The 21,939-nt window shown below is 49.8% G+C and overlaps 1 protein-coding gene and 1 pseudogene across 1 annotated transcript; both read right to left on the bottom strand.

Moving 5' to 3' along the window:
- Positions 1-9,195: 9,195 nt before the first annotated feature.
- On the bottom strand, positions 9,196-10,422 carry LOC143022761 (ribonucleoside-diphosphate reductase subunit M2 pseudogene; annotated as a pseudogene).
- A 1,964-nt stretch (positions 10,423-12,386) lies between these two features.
- On the bottom strand, positions 12,387-13,841 carry LOC143022762 (baculoviral IAP repeat-containing protein 7-like). Its single transcript, XM_076181108.1, has 2 exons — positions 12,830-13,841; positions 12,387-12,646 (listed from the first exon to the last, which is right to left on the bottom strand). The coding sequence occupies exons 1-2, from the start codon at positions 13,839-13,841 to the stop codon at positions 12,387-12,389; spliced, it is 1,272 nt and encodes a 423-aa protein (XP_076037223.1).
- Between the last annotated feature and the right edge of the window lie 8,098 nt (positions 13,842-21,939).

The following is a 21,939-nucleotide window of genomic DNA, read 5'->3' as shown; positions in this document are numbered from 1 at the left end:
TTTGCCCAACATGGACGATGGAGTAAAAGGTTACGATACTACGTGTGGGACCGTGGGTGCGGGCACCGCAATCTCGAAACAACTCGTCGACGGCTGGGGCTCGCACGATTTGCGAGACGCGTGTTACTCGTGCCACCAACTCTTCCTCCTCTTTGAACTTGTACATCAATTCAGGTTACCCAACACTCGCTTGACCTGCGTTGATCGTATTCGGGCTGACGGAATCGAAATGGCTGTAGTTGTGTTATTGTACCGCGCACTCATGTACAAAATGGGGTATGCCGCCTTTGGAGCATCGTCGCCTTCTTCTGCTGATATAGCTATGAAAACGTTCCCGCTGTTGATCATCAACAAACCTCTGGTTGCACTTCAACGGACTGGAGTTGTCACGCAACATACAGAAATCGTCAAGACCGTATTGGAGATGGTTGGCGAAAGTCTAAACCCTGAATTTTTGTGCCCCAAATGTAGATAATTTCCATATTTTTTTTTATTAGCAAAGTTTGAATAAAAAAACACAAAAGTTGTTCTTTTTTTTTATTTGTCTCACTCTTTCGATCGGTCGGCGGAGCTAGTGCTGCCAGACCCCGGAGTGAAGGAGAGGGGGGGGGTATAGTATATATGCGCTGAACACCAGCACCTCGGTTGCACACACGCGAACCAATACAAGGAGGATGGAATCTCTGAGAGAAAAAAGCAGACAAGTGTGTTTTTATGTAAAATTGGAACTTCCTGATCACATGCGAAAAATCCTCGGGTTGTGGTGGAAAGGGCGTGGTCCTGTACACGTCGATGGAGAAAGAATTATCGTCGGTGAACAAAATTGGTCGTTGGGTGAAGCCCTTGTCGTAGCAGCCGGCGATGGTTTAGAAGACATGTTTCTTCTCTGCAAAAGAAAAATACTGTCACAGTCACATTTACATTGTACCGTGGACGACAAAGTGTACAAGACAACAAGGTGTGTCAGAAAAACATTTTTCTATTCAGTGTTTCACCAAGCACAAATTGCAGCGACCTTGGGCGGACACCTCAACATTCTGAAGCAGGCGAAACTACATCCACGACCATATCGTATCCTTTCGGACATTTTTTCAGAGATCTTGATCATTGCAGCTCGATGTGGGTTTATAGACATTATCACATATCACTTGCCACCTGTACATCCACGTTTTCTATCTGACCACCCAATGTCCGATGATAAATTTTACAAAATTTCGAAACGCAAGTTCAACATTTTTGCGGGAAATCTTTACGATTTTTTACTCATTGCTGCGGCTGTAGGTGGCCATTTGAAAATTGTCGAATTGTGTTGGTCATGGGGTGCTAACTACGGTATAGACGGTGCACTGATAGAAGCTACACTCAAAGGACATATTGAAATTGTTAGATATTTGTTGAGTGTAGGCAAAAGGTTCATGTCAGGGTACGGCAAGCACTATTTGCTCTTTTCTGCAATCAAGACGGGCAATTCAGAAATTTTCGAGCTGTGTAGTGATTTTGACAACATCAACTTTGAATATGCCGCATTTGTTGCAAAGCAATGTGGCAACCATTTTCTACTCAAATTTATCAAAAAAAAGATTACTACCGTGAAAACTTTTATTCAACACATGGTCGATAGTTGTATAGTACGACCTGTGCGCATGGAACACCCGGAGCGCATGGAAACGAAATTTTGTGCCGAGTCCCCGCTGTGAAAAAAAAATTGGAGGACCGAGGTTTTTTCCCACTCCCTCGCTTTTCTGAAATCTTTTCCTGCCGGTATTTTTCCGGAAACATATATAAATATACATGAGCACCGGCGATCGAGCACTGTAATGGATTTTGCAGATGTGGACATTGCGCTGGATCATGCACATTACCACAATTTGCAAAAGTTGCGCGAGCTGACCGTGGAACGGCGTAATTTTGGTTTGGCCACCGCTTGCACGTACTTGCGATCCAGGCTGACGGAGGAGGGTTGGTGTCGTTCGCGTGTGAACGAAACGCTGGCACCACTGGCAGCCAAGATCATCTCGGTTCGAAAAACCAAAACTCCGGACTGCATCGACGGCGGCACGGGCAAGTGCAAATTGGTTTGCGCCATTCCAAATAACATTCTGGCAAACCGTCATGAAGAGCTCACGGATCCGGACAAGGAAATATCGCGCGAATTACAGCATCGGGGGTTGGTCGACCCTGTGGTGCAAGAGGCCTTTGGTTCGGTCTCGGACCTCCTCCCCAATGATCCGATGGGTGACGCGCGACACGTGCGTTCCGGACCGGTGGTCCATTCTGCCGGTGTCAAATCAAAAAGCGCACCACCTCGGCAAACCTGCAAGAATGCACGCGAGTTGTATTGGAAATATGTATACTCTGCAGAACATTCCGTTCCCACAAATGATTTGTCGAAATTGTACAATACGAAATATTGTTTGACGACGGATATTGAAACGAAAATTTCAAAATCTTTACAGCATTTTTTGGATAGCGAGAAAAATAAAGGAAAAAATTATGTCAGAGGCTTAATTGTGGCCTATCTCGTCTCGTCGTCGCTCGGAGTAGCGTTTGCCGGCATGCAGGCGTATCAGCGCGGTTGTGCTTTGGCCGCGTCGACGAAACTTGCCGAGACCCCAACCGAAGTGAGGAAAAAGGTACTCGCACGTAAACCGCCGACACCCGGAGCTCGAATTCGGTATCCAGTGTGTGACTTGGGGGGGATGAACGCTGATTCCAATAGTTCCCTCGACACCGAGGAAAAGTTGGCCAAACTTGTAGAGTTTGAGTTCAAAGACAAAGACGCGCTGGCTCGCATGACCACCCCTTTTGCCGAGGCGAGTCCTGACGGCATCCTGGCCAAATGGTTGGTGACAAACACATCTGAACTATTGGGTCGCCCGGTGACTGTGCAGTACGCGCAATTGCTCTTGGTCAATTGGGCGGCTGGACACTCTTCGAGGAAAGATTTCTTGTCCCGATTCGCCTCGATCTTTGGCGTGGTGTTTGACAAAGCTTCGGGATTGGTCTTGCCCGTAGCGGGGTTTGGTTCTGGCCTAACTAGAAAAAGGTTAGAGATATACGTCGCCCGATTACTCTTGCATGGGCTTGGACCTCTCATGAAGAGACGGTCATCGCCGCCGTCGCCGACACCACCACCACCACAGGCGCCGCAAAGTTTGGAGGATATTGCCGACGGGTTTTTCAAAAGCGATGATGATCAGGCCGCCGCCAATGACGGTGGTTGCAACTGTTCTTGCCACGTTGGGTCTAGCCTGGTGGGAATGGAATTTCATCCGTGTCCTGCCAGGCGGTTGATAAAAGAAAAAGTGTACGAACGCGCTCTATCGGCGGAACCGGTGCTGTCATTTACGTTTGGCAAATGCGGATACCAACACCCCTTGTCCACCAATAGTGATCCGAGCACCCAACGTATCAAAGAACGTCTGTTATTCGATCAATGGAACGCGGCCATCGCCATCAACCATTTGAATCTGGTGCAGTTTTTATTATCGGGGGTCGAAACCGAAGCTGGCAAAACAGCCAGGGCGAGATTGATGTCTATGACAAAACCGTCCCTGGCGAGATTGGCGAAGGGGGTACGTAACATGCCGGCCATGGCTAGAATCGTTGAGAATATGTGCATCAAATTCAATTCGTACATGTTCACTCAAGCTCGGTGCGACGACAGGTTTTTGCGCGCCAGAGTGGGTCTCCAAGTCCAGCAGCACGCTACGAAGATTTGGAATTCGGCGTTGGAGAGATCCACACCTCCTCCCCTCGAAGTATTGGAGGCAGCTCGCGCCTGTCTCTGTGGCGACGGCGGCGGCGGCGGCGGCGTGGTAGAAACGGCCATGCACCGGGCATGGCGTTGCCCATTCGAGGGATTGAATGTCGATCTCATTTATCCGGACCATTACGTGGACGAAAAAGCCACACTGTGTGGCCAACCGACTGCTGGATTCTGGTTGGAGAAACTCGACGACGACAATAATCCACCATCCGCCGCTGCTGCTACCGGTAAATGCAAAAGTGGTGGTCTGCCGCTGAATTCAAAAAAGCCTTGGAGTCCAAAAAATACGGGCCAGACTGGACGCAAGACGACCGAGTTGAGCCCCAATTCGATGATTGCCGTTACGGGTAAAGATATTTCCTTGTTTTTCGTGGAGGATAGACGGGCCAAACCTGTCGCCCCTCGTGAAAAGATCATTGCCGGTCGAACTTTTGTGGCGGCTTCCAACATTTCTCCAATGTACCAAGATGTGGGAAAATTTTCATTCCTCCTGACTCCCGTGAGTCGAAACCCTAAACTTTTTGGGTAAATATTTTATCGTGTGTGTGCGTGGGAAAATACCGACTAATTCGTCTATCAAAATGCACACGAGTCCAGGACTCGATCCTTAGTCTTTATCATGGCGACATCGATTCACCAAGCAATGGCCATCACCGCTTTGCGAAACGATGTTGTCCTCAGTCACATAACGGGAAATCAAAATACCTACCATCTGGGAGGAGCGCCCGGATCGGGAAAGACGGCCTGCGTAACATCCCTCGTCGCTTCCCTCGTCGAGTGCGGGATCATTTCTTCTACGAACGTTGTCATGTGCAGCAAATCGAACGCCGCAACCCAAAATTTGCGTATTCACGCACAAATGCCTCCCGAACAGTTTTGCACGGTGAACAGAGCTTTTTCAATTCCCGTCATCGACGTCATGACGGACCCCAACGACATTCGACCCACCACGCTTCGTCGTCGCATCGAAGAATGTTTGGGCCGGTTGGAGTTGTTAGTTTTGGACGAGTACATGACAACCGGTGCTTTGGAAACAGTTTTCATAGACGCTATTCTCAGAATCGTGAACCATTGTCCGCAAGTCCCTTTTGGTGGAGTCGTGGTAATTTTTCTTGGTGACAACCGACAGAATTCTTCCATCCCCACGGAAAACGACAGGAGGTATCCCGTGACCGATTCCCATGCTCGCCATGTGGCCAACGTGCTGACCGAGATTATCGAAGCCGCGTTTGATGCCGATTGGTGGGCCAAAGGAGGTGCAAAGGGTATCGCAAACGCGGTATTGCGAGAACTGGTCGAACGTAAAGCCAAAGTAACGAGTCGCGTCGCAAGTTCAATAAAATCGCGCGCGCCGTCACCACCACCACCACCACCGCCGCCACCGCCGGGTGGTGAAGATGATGTGTGGGGTTCCGATTTCGAAGAAGAAAGGTGGTCACCCGAACTAATGCAGAGTATCCTCGCGTCGGTGGAAGCGACCGAAAGGGAGGAGAGGTCGGCCAAAATGTCGGTCTCTGATTTCGTTGCGCGTTTGACCCAAGTCACTGGGGGTTCGCGCGATATGAGAAACGCTTCGTTGGACGTGTTAGTTGAAGAAAGTCTACGCCTTCGGATCAACCGTCTTCGGAATATCACCGCCTCCTCTGATTTTAGGAGGAAATTTTTGATCAACGAGTGCAAGTGTGTGTTAGATTTTGTACGGGACGCGTTCGACGAAATCGTCGGGACGGGTCGAGAAAAATCGTACGTCATATCTCAGATCGGAGAGTACGATAGTAGCCAGACGCCCACGGCCACGGTAATCAACGAGATTTTGGCTCTCAAAATGGCGGTCGAAGAGTGCAACGCAGATCAGTGTCTCGTACAACTCGCCACAGAACTACCTCAACACCAGGACCAAAAGTACGAATGGTTGGGCGAATGTATTCGTGATGCATTCTTTCGGACGGGGAGCGAAGTGGAGGGGTTCGAGCCCCTGGCATCTGTACTCTTTTCCAATTTGCCGGGTCTGATGCATAGATTATCGGACCCCGCCTTGACTGCACAGGACATGTTGACCATGGCCAAAAACTTTTCACAAATCGCTCAGGTTGCTGTAAAAGACGATGACGGCGATGACGACTATTTTGATTTTATGGACGACGAAGAGCACATTTCTTGTAGAGCCGATGCGCCACCGGAAATCAAACTGACCGATTCTATTGCAACCCGAGCCAAGATGTGTGTGAAGAATCAGATCTCGTGGAGGAATTGGCTGCGCGCCGATAATGATGATGATGACCAAAAAAAACAGAGATGGAGGTTTTGGCATCTATACCTTTTGGCCAAACTCGCGCAAGTCGGATTTTTGGGGCAACAAAAACATGAGGGGTTGTTGTTCTCGTTGTTCGGATATAGCGGTGTCAAGCTAAACAAACCATATTGGTTGAGGGCATTATCGATGCCCGGGGACTCTGCGCTTCACCTACCCGCTTACTCGTCAATGTTATCTTTGACTTCGAGAACGTTCTTTCTCGCTTCTTTGAAGCGCATATCGATCGACTCGCACGCTTACGGGCTCATGTACGCTCTTTCCCTGCATAACCTCACCACCTCCGCTTCGAACGAAACAGACTGCCGTTCCCTCGAGTCGTTCATTCCCGATTCTGACGAGTCGACCGTTTCTAATCTAGTGCATGTAAACGAGTATCTGAACACGTTATTCCCCAATATGATGGACGAGTATTTTGCAATCACCGAAGGAGAAATTACATTGCGCGAACGGATTTTCACCCCGAATAACCTCGAGAACGACGTTTGGGGTCAAGTCGTGAGAGAAATGGGAAAAAACGGATCAACGGCAAGTCTTGACAGCCAGGGCACTCGTGACTCACATCGAACAGACCAAGCTCGAATTTGAACGCGCCAAGACCGCTGCCTCCAAGGGATCGTTAGTGCTCATGAAAAGCAACGCGTCCAAGGATGCTGTTGCGAGGATCGTCGAAACCGTATCGGTCAAATGCGCGTCGCGTAAACGGACAATTTCGGACGTGGCGACGATAAATAGCAGAATTCCCAGTATTTGTGTCACGACCAGACTCACGGTCGGGGGGTTGGACGTGACCGAGTATTTGAACAGAGGGTCGGTCGTCACCGACAGCGCGAAGAACAAAATTATCGCTCAGGTGGACGAACGACGATCCAAGGGCAAATACTTTATTGACAAGAGAACAGATTCTCGTCTTCTTGCAACGCGACATTCTCGACAGGCTTTTACGTCTGAACTGATCAAGATACGCGATAGCGTGACCAAAGTAACGTCGGTGGTACTCACTCCGCATCAAGCTGTTGCATTCACCACCACCAATTCGAAACCCTACGTTTTTGGAACGAACGCGCCGTTCTACGCGACAGAAAAGGGGGTGGTTACAAAAATAATGTACGTTAAAAACGAACTAGTGGTAACGGTGACCAAAGAAACGGGTGAGAGGATCAACCTTCATCCAGGTCGAATCAAGTTGGGACCGAGGATGAACGGTGTCGTGTTAGCCGGTGCCGAGGTGGTACACCTACCCCTGGCTTCACAGCATACCCTGACCATTTATTCTAGCCAGGGGTGGACGTTTGCTCGGAACACGTTGGTGGATCCCATGAATGCTTCGTACGAAGACATGTATGTCGCCGTAACTCGAAACAGCGATGTGCGGCTGCTGAGAATTCTGTCTTTGACTCCGTCGGATCTCAAGTTGGTGAAGCAATTGAGGAATAACATGAAAATGGGTAAAGATCAAACTTTTGTATTTCCGTTGGGTGGAGGCGTCGCCGGGTGGGGTGGTGACACCTTTTCCAAACTGACGTGTGGCTCGCCGCTCGTCAGTTTGGTCCAACGCCACATTCTAGACCGGACCGGTAATGTGTTGGCATTTAACGAAACGTGGGTAAATGTGGCTCATGATAATATCAAGAAGGGATCGCTTGTGACGGAATTGGGTGCCTTGACAAATTTCGATGATGCGATTGGACATTCGAAACTTTTGGACTTGTTTATGGCGGTACACCGCTCAATGCTACACTATCAGGCCACGGCTTCGTCGTCAACCAATCTCCTCGTCTCGCCCAGTCTCACGAGACGGCAGCTGGAAACGCTGTTCTACGATATCTTCCCCCACTCGCTGTCGGCACTCGCGTTCGGAGTTTACGCTCATTTTCTTTTTGTGGTGTACGAATTGATACACCTGCATGGCGCATCGTTTGCGTTCCTGCCGGCGGCCGCGTCCACGGTCAATGGATGTTTGCGACAGGACACGACGCCGAACGGACTAGAGTGGGAATCGGAAGGTTTTGCAGAATCGGGGGATTGCGGCCGACGGGCATGCCGTATCCAAATGACGCAAATCGACAGAATGGTGGATGAGGTTTTGGCCGGAGGAGAAAAAAATGTCGATCTAAGCAACTGTTTCCTCTATAATCGTCGCCGTATAGGTAAATACTGTCGCCCATCAGAAGTTTGTGGACTGAAAAGACACGGGGCGGTGGTGGTGGCGTTCGATCCCGACGCCGTCGACGACTCGTCGTCGTCGCGTCCCCACACGAACCTGTCCGCAATGATTGTATGGAATCTAAGAATGGCCGCTGCTTCCACCGTTATCGTCGAGCCCGCGGTAGCCGGACCTCTTCCTCCAGGTGTGACGATGCTGGACGGTGTGTTAACGTGCGGGTGCGATTCCATGAAGAGAAAACAGATGGCTTTCTTTTGTGACCAGCCCATGCCGCTTGGCCGTTTGTTCAAGGAAATGGAACCGTTCCAAAGCGCAAGAGTGGTGGTGGCGCACGGCGGTTCGTGGCCCCGCACATGTGCCCAGATGAGGACGGCCATTGCCAACGAAAAGTTTGAAAACGTGCTGGTCTGGAATATAGGGAAAACGGACGACGATTTGGAGATTGGTGCTGCTCGTTTCGTTTTTCTTTCGTTGTCAATTTGATTTTTTAGATCTAAGTCTATAGAAAAATAAAGTTTTTCAGTTTTTTTAAACATTTCCTGACGTTTTTATCAAAACCTTTGTCCCATGGTGTAGAGCCACAAAACGTGGATTACATCGCAACTCCTCGAGATCATCAGAGATCATCAGGGTCGAAAAAAGACGATCGAGTATGTTGGAAAAGTTCAGACGAACGAATCGAACGAAATCTGATCGCTCTGATGAAATCAGCCAAACTTTTTTTTCCAACCGACTCGATCTTGGGATTTTTTTTTCGATCGATCGATCGTCGGCAGAGAAAATTTCGTTTTATTCCAATTTTCAATGATTCCGTCCGACCGTCAAAAGAAAAATTTCGTTTCGTTCCAAGCAGGGCCCCGTCCGTCCCTGGCATCGAATGGGTTAGAAGTAAAAGAGAGAAAAAAAACTAAAGTAAAAAATTGAAAAACTTTATTTTTTTTTCACATTTCAAAAATCCGCATCCAACGTAAAATTCCTAGACCCACCATCCACGACACCCATTTTTTTGTACTCACCAACCCGCTTTTCAAAGAAATTCGTCTTTCCCTCCAATGAAATATTTTCCATGAAATCAAACGGGTTCTCAACATCATAAATTTTACCATAACCGAGCTCCACCACAAGATGATCAGCGACAAAAAATATATACTGTTTCATCAGCTCACAATTCATACCGATCAAATTCACGGGCAGAGCCTCTGTGAGAAACTCTTGTTCGATCTTTGTGGCGTCGCGCACAATTTCCACAATTCTTTCTTCCGAAGGTTTATTCACAATGTGATTGCGGAACATCAAGCATGCAAAGTCGGTGTGGAGGCCTTCATCCCTCGATACGAGTTCGTTGCTGAATGTGAGACCTGGCATCAGACCTCGTTTCTTCAGCCAAAATATGGCGGCGAATGATCCGCTAAAGAAGATACCCTCGACGCAAGCAAACGCGATGAGACGTTCTGCAAAGGTTGTAGTTTCAGCCGCAATCCATTTCAAAGCCCAGTCAGCCTTCTTTTTAACGCACGGCAGTGTTTCAATCGCGTTGAATAAACTCTTCTTTTGTTCTGGGTCGCTGATGTAGGTTTCGATCAACAAGCTGTACATTTCACTGTGAATGTTTTCCATGGCAATTTGAAAGCCGTAAAACATCCTCGCTTCGGTCACTTGCACTTCATTACAAAATCGTCCAACCAAATTCTCATTGACGATGCCGTCAGATGCCGCAAAAAATGCAAGTACGTGGGAGATGAAAAATTTTTCTTTTTCGTTTAGTTTTTCCCAGTCGACAATATCGTTTGAAAGGTCAACCTCCTCGACGGTCCAGAAAGATGCCACCTCCCGCTTGTACATTGAAAAAAGATCATGGTGCTGAATGGGCAGAACGACGAAACGGCTGGGGTTGTCCTGCAGCAAGGGTTCCATTTTCATGTACAATGTGTGGATGACACCCCCTTTTTAGTTATTGCGCGTGAGGTAGCATTTTCCCCAAAGTCGGTTACAACAAATTTTCAAACACCCAACCTTCATCATCGACAAAAAACTGAGTCACAATTTCTCCAGCGGCGTTCGGCTTGAGTCGCTTTTTTCGTGGTCTACACACTGTCACTTCCACCTTGTTCAACGGTGGCGTCGGCGGTTTGGGGGGCAGCGTTTCACTTTCTACGATATCAAATTTGGGAGGTTCTTGCCCACCTTTACGGCAGAGTGGACACGAGCGCGAATAACGAAGAGATTCGTCAACAACACTCTGCATGAAAACAGTGTTTGCAACTAGTGATGTGGTGGTATTCGCCCAATTTTGTCAAACATATGGCGCAATTCTCTTCTGCCTCCTTATCCGTCGACCTCGTCGTGATAAACTTCCTGTGTCCGTACATCATTTTTAGAAACTTGACGGCATCGGCCTTACTGAAAGGCGGTGTCGGGAAACCATACTTTGCAAATAAATATTTTGCAAACTCACACTTCTTGTCATCACCAAAATGACTAATCTTGTCCTCGATAAAGGCATGCAATAATTGTTCGTTGGACGGTCTTGTGTATATGTCCGAGACAGTCAAAATGGCAACATAATCCAATTTCAGAAACATGAAATCCGCACAACTCAGGTATGTAGAATTGCCATAAAGACTATTTGCTTTAGCTCCCAAGTCTAACATGGAACACGCAAGCCAGTAATTTTTTTCATCTAGTGCCAACTGAAGGGCTGTCAGGTTTCTGTCAGAACATCGGATTTCAAGGTTGGGTAAACGTGCCCTGTTTGCATGATCCAATTCGGCCCAATTGCAAAAGGCCAACCCCGTATCGCCAGAGACGGTGGCCAATACATGCAAGATTGAAAACGCGTCGGCGTTCACGAATGATACGTTGGCACCAGCCTCGATGAGTGACAACAATATGTGTTTGCGTTCGCATCTGGCCGCCATCATCATCGGAGTGTCCCCCGAACTGTCCATAACGTCGATATTATCCCGGATTTGTGGTATCTGCAACAAACGGGGAAAACCTTTCTTCACGTTTTGTGATATGGCATAATGCAATAATGTGCCTTCGCCTGTCGTGTGCGTTTTGGCTAGCCAACCATGCTTTGATAATATGGTTTCCAGTGCAGCCTTATTGGTCACGCTAAAGTTTGCAAGTCTCTTGAGACCCCTGTGTGAAAACTCGTTTTCATCCAAAACCTTTTTCAACAAATCTGGATAATTTTCCTATAAACCTTTATCGGTGTGCACGCCATTTCAGTCCAAGACTCCGTTACCTCGTTTACGAGAAAACACACAGTGGCATATACGTGGTCAAAGGAACGAGGACATAACGGTAACCAGTCCTTGAGTACTTTAGCAAAATTGAGTTTGTCCAACTTGGCAAAATAGAATAGGAAAGAGACGTTTCCTTCGCCGCGGGTGCACATCTCCATGTCGACTTGGCCCCGCATCACTGCACCGTGCACCACTTGAAAATTCTTATCGTTAGTTGCCGCTAGCAAAAGTTTGTACTCCAACAACAGCAGCGGTGCCGCCGGGCCCAAGTAAAGTACGCGTTCCAGTAACAGCGACACGATGAAAGAATCGACGGTTTTACACGCCAGTATTTTTTCAAACAGTTCGTTACACAACAGCGGGTCAGAGAACACGCCTTCTTCTTCAACACCATCAATCCGCGGATGCATCACGTAATCCCTCACCAATTCCTGCTCCTCCTCGTCTCTCGCCGTGTCGTCGAGTCTCACAAACATTGTGCACAGTGTGTCGACACTACACAGGTCGAAAACTGCCCCGAAATTTTTCATGTGGTTGAGGTTGTTGCGTTCTCCAATCGTGGTGGGCCAACAGAAGCGGTCGATCGTTGCAGCCATGAATGCTTCTGCCTTATCGGCGTTCATGTGTTTGGCCATGTTTACACACATTAGATGTTTTCATTGTCGGTTATGGGCGCATTGTACGTCGAGAACAAACGATATGTGTCCAGTGTGCAACCAGTCACCACCCATTGGGCCACCGACGAAATCCATCGAAGGTGGGCGCCCCTATCGGCAGTGTCAGCATCGTTTTTCATCGTGTCGGGGATGGCGTTAGTGTACAACATCTTTTACTAGCATTATATAGGAAATTTCACGGTTATGGAAACAAAATTGACACAAAAAAAGTTTATTCAACCATAAAGGGTTTAATTGTATATTTGATGTCCCGACGACAGATGGGACACGTACTAAGAGCCACAGCACAGGATGCACAGGCCACCATGTGTGCACATGGCAGAAACACAACATCCATCTCACAGTCCATACAAACTTTACACATCCTTGACTCCTTGAGTCGTTCCAGTTCTTCTTTGCAATCTACTATCACTTCTCTAGTGGGAGCAAGAGAGCCCTTCATTTCCACATTTGCATCGGTTATACTTCTATCTTCCACAAACGTGTTCTCTTGTGGCATATTGACCACTTCTTCTTCTTCTTCTTCTTCTTCTTCTTCTTCTTCTTCTTCTTCTTCTTCAGATTGCAAATGTTGGGGTTCGGGGTCTGTCGGGTCCACAGAAGCTGAAGATACTCCAAAAGATGATCGAGTAGAGCTGGGAGGAATATCTTCACCTTGCGACTGAAGTCGTTGGTGTTGGATTACATTCATCGGAACATCTTCCTCCTGCCGCAGAGTCTGGCGTGTCTCTTCCTCCATGTACTGCAACACTGCCTCTATGCAGGTCTCAAGACTGAAGAAGGGAGTACCCGTCTGCTCAAGCTTCCTCCTGAGTGTGGCTTTCACAGTGGCAGGAGGGAATCCCATATTCATTGCGGCCCTTGCAATGTCCAGCTGCAGAAGGCGCTCCAGTTCTGCATCCGATATGACCCCATCAATACTTTTAGAAGAGTTGGCTGATGTCGCACCTCCTTTACTGGGCTGTGGGGGTGGCTGAAACTTATTTATGAAATCTTGCCCTTTCTTCAAAAGTACAAAATTACAATCTGGGTACCAACGCGCGTGCTCTTCCCAGGCTTCGTCATCATTTTCCCAGTTACGAAGACCACCGCCACAATGAAAGCACCTCACATGGTCACTGAGTCCGCAATAGAAGAATCCTGCATCTGCAAGTTCCTCTGGTCTCTGTTGAACCCGTTCAGGCCATTTGGAAAATGACGATACTCTACTTTCCTTCGTAAGGAAATCTTTTCGTTTGGGACCGCTGTGTTGTGGGAGACCCATCCACGTTCCTTCCTTAGGCTGGGATTCTGGATAAGACCCTGGCATGTGTCGACCACTGCCACAAACATCGTAACTTGAAATAGTGGGCTGCTGAGCAGGAGTTGGGATGCGTGCAAGTATTTCACTTTCTTCCAGGGGCACATTTCCAACAGGATGTCCCTTCACAAAAGGGCATTGTGGGAAGTATCGCATGTGTTCCCCTCTTGCAGTATCGCCCGGGTCCCAAGATCCAACAATGCCGCGGCAAAAGAAGCAAGCCACGTGATCTTCTGTGCGAAGGTAGTAGAAACCATCTTTTGAAAGCTGCTGTGGACTAAGCCATTCCACGGGCCAGTTAACGAAGGTGGCTAAACGTTCTTTCTCATAACGCAAACTATCATAAGACTTGAATTTAGACAACATCAAAAATTAATTCTAAAGAGCACCTCCGCTCAACGAGGCCTCCTTGCGTGCTTTGTCAACAAGAACGCACAGGGAAAATTATTTATACCCGTGCCGCGAGTTTCAATAACCGAGGCTGATTCCTTCTTTACAAAAAAGAAAGTTGAATGGGATGTTCTGAGCAAAAGAAGTTCATGTCATTTCAAATTTTATTTGTAAACTCACGAGAAGTTGTTTCTCCCACGCCAGATAGGCGGATAACGCCAGGGTAATGTGTCATAGAATTCAGAAGATCTTCAGGTAAGGACGTCGGCGTCGATTCGGTGACGATTAATCCGCGAGGTTCAGTCGTTGTTGATGTTGTTGAATATCCATCAGCCTCATGCGCATTTCATCAACACCCCCCCCCAACGCCTTTAGAATATTGGCCATCAACACGACGGTGGACACTGCTTTTCGTGGCTCTTCATTCTTTCGACAATGCGGCTCAATTTCGACGGCGGCCACGAGTTTATCGAGTCTTGAACCCTCGCCCCTCTTGCTTTGGTTGACTTGTCGAACTCATCCGAGGAGGGAGTCGTTCGAAAAAATGCTTTTCGTGGCTCTTCATTCTTTTGACAATGCGGCTCAATTTCGACGGCGGCCACGAGTTTATCGAGTCTTGAACCCTCGCCCCTCTTGCTTTGGTTGACTTGTCGAACTCATCCGAGGAGGGAGTCGTTCGAAAAAAAAGTTTGGTGAACTCATCCGAGGGCAGGATCGGGATTCAGGAATTCACAAAAAAAAATCGATCAACCCTCGGATCGACCATGCTTCATGGGGGTTTCCCAAACCGCCTGGAGGAGGAGGAGGAGATGAGGAGGAGAAGGACAGAAGGAGGATGAGAGGAGGAGGAGAGTAGGAGGAGGAGAGGAGGAGGAGGAGAGTAGGAGGAGGAGAGGAGGAGGGAGGGGTATATATAGGGTCGCCCTGCTCCTACCACCACAGTCGTAACGAAGCCTTCCTGGGCCCAAACCAGCAAAGCGTCGCCCGTGTTCTTCTCTTCCAATTTCCAAGATCCAACAATGCCGCACGCGCCGCTGCTGCCCGTGTGTGTGAGGGCGGCAGGAGGCACACCACCACCACCACCACCACCACCACCACCACCACCACCACCACCACCAACACCACCAACACCATCACCATCACCACCAGCAGCATCCACCACAGCAGCCAACGGAGGCAATGCCAGAAGAAGAAAAGTTTTTTGTGGGGCATTTATTATAACGGTTATCATAAAAATTATTGTGATAACGTCGTTGAAAATGAAATCTGAACAGTGGGAGGAGGAAGAAAAGATATCATTATGAATACTGAGTTAGCGTGTGAGGTGATGAAACGCGCTAAAGCAACCACAGGGAGTGGTTGTCTAACCCCTTTCGATGCCAAGGAGGGTGAAAGGGGTTAATGAATATAAATTGTATGTTTCAATACCCTAATAAATCTGATGTATGTTAATAGAGACTTTGGAATCCCAATGCAGCGAATTTTTCTCGTGATGGATTGTGACTCTCCGATACCATATTTGAACCAAACCACTCATTGCTCCACAAATCAAGTATTATACCACATCATGCAAAATTTGAAAAATTTGAAAAACAAAAACGTTGAAATCGTGGGGTGTTATACGAATTTACAACAAAAAGAAATCGTACACACACTCAAAGAGTTAGAAGCAGCCGCCTGTTTAGCTTCACGACTCGATAATTATTTGAAAATTACCGGCATTCGTGTTGTTTCCACCTCTACTGGAGAGGAGGAGTATAGGAAATTAGTTCCAGAGGGTAATAAAAGTAGAATTGGTTCATTCATACTTTGTTCAAAACGTTTATGTACACAAAATTTCTTTCTTCTGGGGAATTGGCTCAAATCGAGCAAAGAAAAAAATGACATTATTCATACCACATGAGGCTCAACACAGAGGCCATTATTTCCAAAATATCCACATGATACACCCCTGTAAAAAACGGGAGTGGTTGCTCTCGACCAAACTCAGCCGTCCTCCTCGCCCAATCTTCCACCGATTGTAACGGGCCAAAGAAATCATCACTCTTCTCGTTCCAAATCGCGCCCGTGCCGGTCGCCACGTTCATTCGAAACGGCGACGTCTCGTGCCGCACCGCTTGGACCACTTGGTCCGTTGTCATTCCCACCGTTGGGAGTTCAAATAGGTGTACGACCGCATTGGCATCACGCAGGTATCTCGATTCGAAAATTCTCGCAACGAGCTGCGCTTCTTTACACTCGGAAATGCGATCAATAGCAAGTTTCTGTAATGAGGCATCTGAAAAAAATTGTCGCACTATGGATGCTCCTGCCCTTTCCCTCCGTTTGTTTTCCATTTGTAGAGTTACACAATACCCTGCAACAAAATCAAGGGCTTGGCAGCACGCGTATACGCAGGTCGCGGTGCATTTCATCAACCCCCCCAACGCCTTTAGAATATTGGCCATCAACTCGTTATTGGTGATTGACAATGGACACTGCTTTTCGTGGCTCTTCATTCTTTCGACAATCCGACGAAATAATTGCACGGGCTCAATTTCGACGGCGGCCACGAGTTTATCGAGTCTTGAACCCTCGCCCCTCTTTTTCTCTACAATCGCTTTGGCGGCCTTCAATTGAGACAAAACAATCATGAGCTGTGATTTAACACGCGGGTCCACCTCGTCCAAAGTTGTGTCCGTGAATGGACCCAGTCTAATTTGTCCTCCTCCTCTTCTTCCCTCCTCCTCCTCCTCCTCCTCCTCCTCATCGTCAAAATCTGGTGTTGTCGTAAATTCAATCGCGCGTTCACCATGTTCATCGCTGGATGCTATAGATTTTATAGAACGCGCTAGGACATCCGTCACCGTGATTCCCGTTGCGAACGACATCGAGCCGGGGAACACGGCGAACCCCTTTGCTTTCATCTTTTCCAGAACGCTCGACGTGGTGTTGTACATGCTGGACAAATCGGTCTTGTCCGCCTTGACCATGTCGTATACACTCTTGATAGTGTTGGCGACCACAGATAAACTCCTCACCGAATGCCCAGCTACCAACCCGATCATTTTTTCTGGGTTCCATCGAACTGACGTAGAGATATAGTATCCCGGTGGAACTTCTTTATCCAGTGTCAGGCCCCAGCCGGATACGGCCGTGGCGCACAAGAACTTTTCGTCGACATCTATCTTGTTGGAAGGGTTCAGGTGATTGTTTATAGCCATAGCTGCGGGGTTGGGGTTTTTCTGGTACCCCGCCGAAACCGTATGCACGCGTGCCGACGATACTACGAGAACGGGGTTAACCTGGAACGAGGCACAATTCTGGGCATGTTCCTTCATCGTCTTTTCGTAAGACGGCAGTTGGCCGAAAGCGAGCGCATCCGCGCGGTCGAAAACGGATTGTAGTTTCTTGAGTTTAGTCGCAGAAACGATACCCTTCTTTACGAACGCGCCCTTTCGATACAGAGACAACAACTTTTCGGCGGCCGCGACCCGTTCCTCCTGTTCGGGATCGCTGATGGCCCTGGCCGTCCTGGCGCTCACCCATTCCGTGGCGTCCAGCATCTTGCTGGTGTACAGGTCGCGCAAAGCTTCGAGATCGAAAGCGACCCACTTTAGGGAGGATGTCAGCCATTGACCGAGAGAAAATTCGTCGTCAAAATCGAACCCCTTTACGAGTCTCAGAATCAAGCCGGGGTTGTGCGGAACCACATACCCGTGTGCGGATGACGGTGCGGGTACGATCTTGACAAAACTCTTGAGGTTGCCCACGTTCCCCGCCAACGGATCGTCGTCGTCATTCACCAATTCGTCGTTGTTGTTGGCGCGGACGATCCCTTCGAACAGGGCCTTGCAGGCCGGCGACCCCTCGCTCAGGTGCAGCATGTGGTACGTCTTTTTGGCAAAGAGGTGGCACATTAGGGCCGTGCGTTCGTGTTCGATATTCATCATGTGCCCGCGAGCGATACCCTTTGTTGCACGGTTGATAATTGCCGGAACGAGTTTTGCCAGCTTCATCTTGAGGTGGAGATCCACGAGGAGGTAGTGTCGTCGTCCGTCCCCCGAAACCACAATTTCGTTCCCGTCGCCCGGAATGTTGTGCACCAAGAACGTAGAGTCCGTGTCGCCATACGCCTGTTTCATGTTGGGCAGAAACTGGCGTAGCGATGCGCCAATGTTGGCAAAAACGCGGCGGGCCAATTGTGTTATTTGGTTAGCCATGGGCGTGTGTCTGGTACCTCCGCCCACACCTCCCGCCGCATTAGCACGCATGATTTGCTCGTACGACATGGCATGCCGCCATGTCGACTTCTTCACCTCCGTCTTTGTGGACGACCTGAGTGCCAGCACGCCATACAGGGAATTCATGAATATTTTCAACACCTTTTCTCCCACGTCGTTCCTGTCGGCCAGAATGGGATCCGTGGTGCGATACTGCTTGACCAGCTTCTTCATCTCGACGCGTTGCGCTCGGTACCTCAGCTGCATTGTGGGAACGACCCCGGGCAGGACGTCCTTGCGCGCATTCCAAGTCCGGCAGTAGGCTCCCACATCGAACATTCTCGCCGCCCAGCGCTTCACCGCCCCATCCTCGGCCGAATCGAATGCGTTGACGCGACGGTTGATGCGTTCGCACAGGGCCACCAACCGATGGTTGTGGTGGCGGCAGCCGCCCCCGAGTCGAAGAGCCACGGGATTGGAAATGCCGCGATCCCCGGGCTCCCTGCCGCCGCCGACGAACGCCGCGTCGCCACGAGTTTGTCGTAGACGCTCGTCTTCCTCGACGCTAAAATCTTGTTCCATCATGGCCCACAACTGTTCCGCATCCGTGCACTCTCCGGCCGTGACGTGTGCAGCCACCCGCGGAGATTCCCACGCCAGAACGGGGAGGACCGTCACCAAATATTCCAGTCCGGTCGGTTGGATGTGAGCGTCGTCGCCAGAGTAGGCCGCCATCTGGATCTTGTCGTTGCACGGCACTTCGGGCGCGTAGTCTAAACCCCCGCACCGGAGGAGCGCATTGGGCGATCGGTTATCGCTCCAATCGTCCCGCGGCCGCCGTCCCTGCCGCCACCAGGAAAAATCCAATTCTTTCTCGAGACGCGTTTTACTGTTTTCGCCCGTCGGTCGTATCACCACCCAACTGGGCACGACAATATCCACGCACTGATACCTGGCGAGCACCTCGGTGTTGGCCGCATCCATGATTGCGAGGTTCGGACGATCGAGTCCCGCCTCCCGCATTCTGGTCCTTACTCGCCGGTTGCGCAGCTCCACCACCTGACCGTGAGTGGCGTACGTGGTGGTGCACAAGTTAAAATCGTGCATCAGCGAAGGATAAAGGCTCGACAGGTCCACCGTCTGGCACGGCGTTTGTTCGACCAGAGGTTGGGCCACCATTCCGCCCTTGGTGTCGGTAGCCAACGAGTGGCGACGGATACCGCAACCTCTCGCATCTGCCCGTTTCGTGCCCAGGCACCGGTACAGTGCTCCCTCGATGATGCACAGGGGCCGGTCGAGATGAGTGACGACGGTGGCTACACTGAGCCCCGATTCTTGCGCCAACTGGAATATTTCGCCTTCTTTATTAATCTCGGACGATACGATGGCAACCAAATGCGCATCCTTGCTGCAGTACCGTAGCACCGTAGCCTGTTCGTCCGGTGTGCGTTCGGCATAATTGAGCAAATGGTACTTGACGTCGATTGGATCCTTCAACACCTCCTCCTTGTTTCCGTCCTTTGAAACCTTTCTCATCATGGCGTTGAGGTTAAATTCAGAAAGTTGTTCTCGGTACGCCTTGGCGCATACTTTCATCATGTCCAATCGCAGACACGTGGCCATACTGCCCATGAGACTCTGTAAATCTCCGCCGCCGCCATTGTTGTTGAACGACGATGCGGCGCCGGCATGTTCGCGAACCATTCCCGAGAGTATGGTAGCCACAGAAGGAAACAGGTAACCGGTGGTCGGATTCACAAAGGCAGAAAAGTCGTACATGCCCCCACGGGCCAGTAAAAGTCGTTGTTGTACATTGGAAGCACGAAGGGGGTCGGGACTCGCATCACCCCAGGGTTTTTCGACCAGGTACCGCACAATAGTTGCAAAAATGTAAAAATCGTCGAAACCAAAACTGTTCCACCCAGAAATCATGTGCGGTCGGGCCTCTTTCCCCAAGTAGTCGCCCCAGCCTATGAGCAACTCAATTTCGCTCGCGTACGTGTGCACGCGATCCGGCAGAGTCTCCGTGACGTGTTTTTTCTTCTTCTTGTCGTCGTCATAGCACTTGCGAACCGCCAATTCCAGATCGTCGGGTGTTCCCGTACCGGTAGCCAGCCCGAACACGGCACGCACGGCCCCTTCAACCACGCCACCCGTGGTGAGGGTGCCGCATATCGCCGTCACGAGAGCGTTCCGATCAAGAGGATTCAAACCCGTAGTTTCAATATCGTAATAAAAAACGCGATTGTCAGTAGCGGCACGAATCGTAGCTTGGGCCGACAGCTCGGGACTACTGGTTGATAGATCCTCCACTAGAATCGCATCGAGCAATTTCGAGTACCACATGTTACCGCCCACTCTAGTTTTCAACAGCTGCAATAGGCGTCCAGAGACCCTGCTCTGATTCTTGGTACCGGGAGCCCGAACTGGTCGATACCCCGTCGCTTCCAGCGAGACGATATCGTCGGTCAATATTGCCCTAGAAGTTATGCGGCCCGACGCATCCACGTCAAACTCGCGGTTGTTCAACAGCAGCTGCAATGCCGATGTCGATTGCGCCACGTCAGACAAAACTTCTCCCGCTTTTGTAATTCCTTCGCCTCGACAGAAAGCTTTGTACACCCGACGTTTCGGGCACTCGTCGTCCGAAGCGTCGAGCGGCAACTGTCTACGCGTCTCCAAACACCCGCCTTCTCCCGCTCTTACCGCCACGGTTTTGCCGGGACACATTTGAAACGACCAGATGCAATTGCCGATCGGGATGACCACATCAAAGAAGCGACCGCAGACGAGAACGGTTTTGTTGCTGTTGGGTGGGGATAGGGTGCCTCCGTTTTCCAAGAAGAGGAGCAACATTTTTCCAAACGGGTTCATGAGAGAATAGAGTAGCGAGGGGTCGACACCCGGTTTGTCGAGGCATCGGGCAAGAGTGTGAGTCACCCACTCGTAACGCATATTGGCATCCATTTCTTCGGGCCAGTTCCAACTCCGGCCATCGGCCAGTTTGCCTAGCGTCTTTCGAACCACGTCCACCAAACCCGCCCACGGGGCCGCCTCGCCGCCCTCTTCCGCCCTGCTGGCGCGCGATAACCATCCGTCGATCATCGCTCGGGCTGCATTCGCACCACCGGGTTTGGGTTTTACTTGAAAAGGTTCGGTGAAAAAAGATTTGCAAAAACACGCTACACAGGCTTGGACTCGTTCGTCCAACGCCACGTGGAGGTCTGGGCAAGTGTGGTTGCAGCCGAGTGTCGCTTCGTCGTCGTCCGCCGCCGTCATTCTTTTGAACCTTTTCTTGTTAGAATCCCAGGCCGCCTCGGAAACTTCACGTTCACAATTCTTGTACGCCGCCGCCAGTTGCATTTGCTCCTTGCCAAAGTCGTACACCGAGGATGTCGATAATCCACCCCAAGACCAATCGAAATAGGCGCCGACATAATCGAAACGAGACAGTGACATGAGAGCGGTGGATCCACCCCACACGCCATTGTGTTTCAAGAACGCCGTCATGAGCATGAGCAAATCCATGTTTCGATGCACTTCGAAATGAACCACCTGACTGTTGTACCAGTTGAACGTAACATGACTCGTGGGGTTGTAGGTCACGATAGACTTGCCGGTGGATGTACGCCAATGCACACCCACGGTCGATAACGGTATCGATTTCCCATTTGTTGACGAACGTTGTTTGGCTATCGCGGATTTGAACGCACTTTCTATAGCCTCGGAAGGACGGACCAGCACTTTTGTCGGGCACAGGGTGCGCGTGATCCCATCATCCTGCCAAACGGAAATGACACGGTTGATACCCGAGCTTGGATTGGTATCATTCAACGGCACGACACAATCTTCAACAGACGACAAGTATCCGA

This window comes from Oratosquilla oratoria, unplaced genomic scaffold, assembly GCF_046742065.1.
Source record: "Oratosquilla oratoria isolate Oo_2021 unplaced genomic scaffold, ASM4674206v1 SCAFFOLD163, whole genome shotgun sequence".
NCBI lineage: Eukaryota > Metazoa > Arthropoda > Malacostraca > Stomatopoda > Squillidae > Oratosquilla > Oratosquilla oratoria.
Note: the sequence above shows the minus strand (reverse complement) of the source record. Positions and strands in the feature narration are given on the sequence as shown.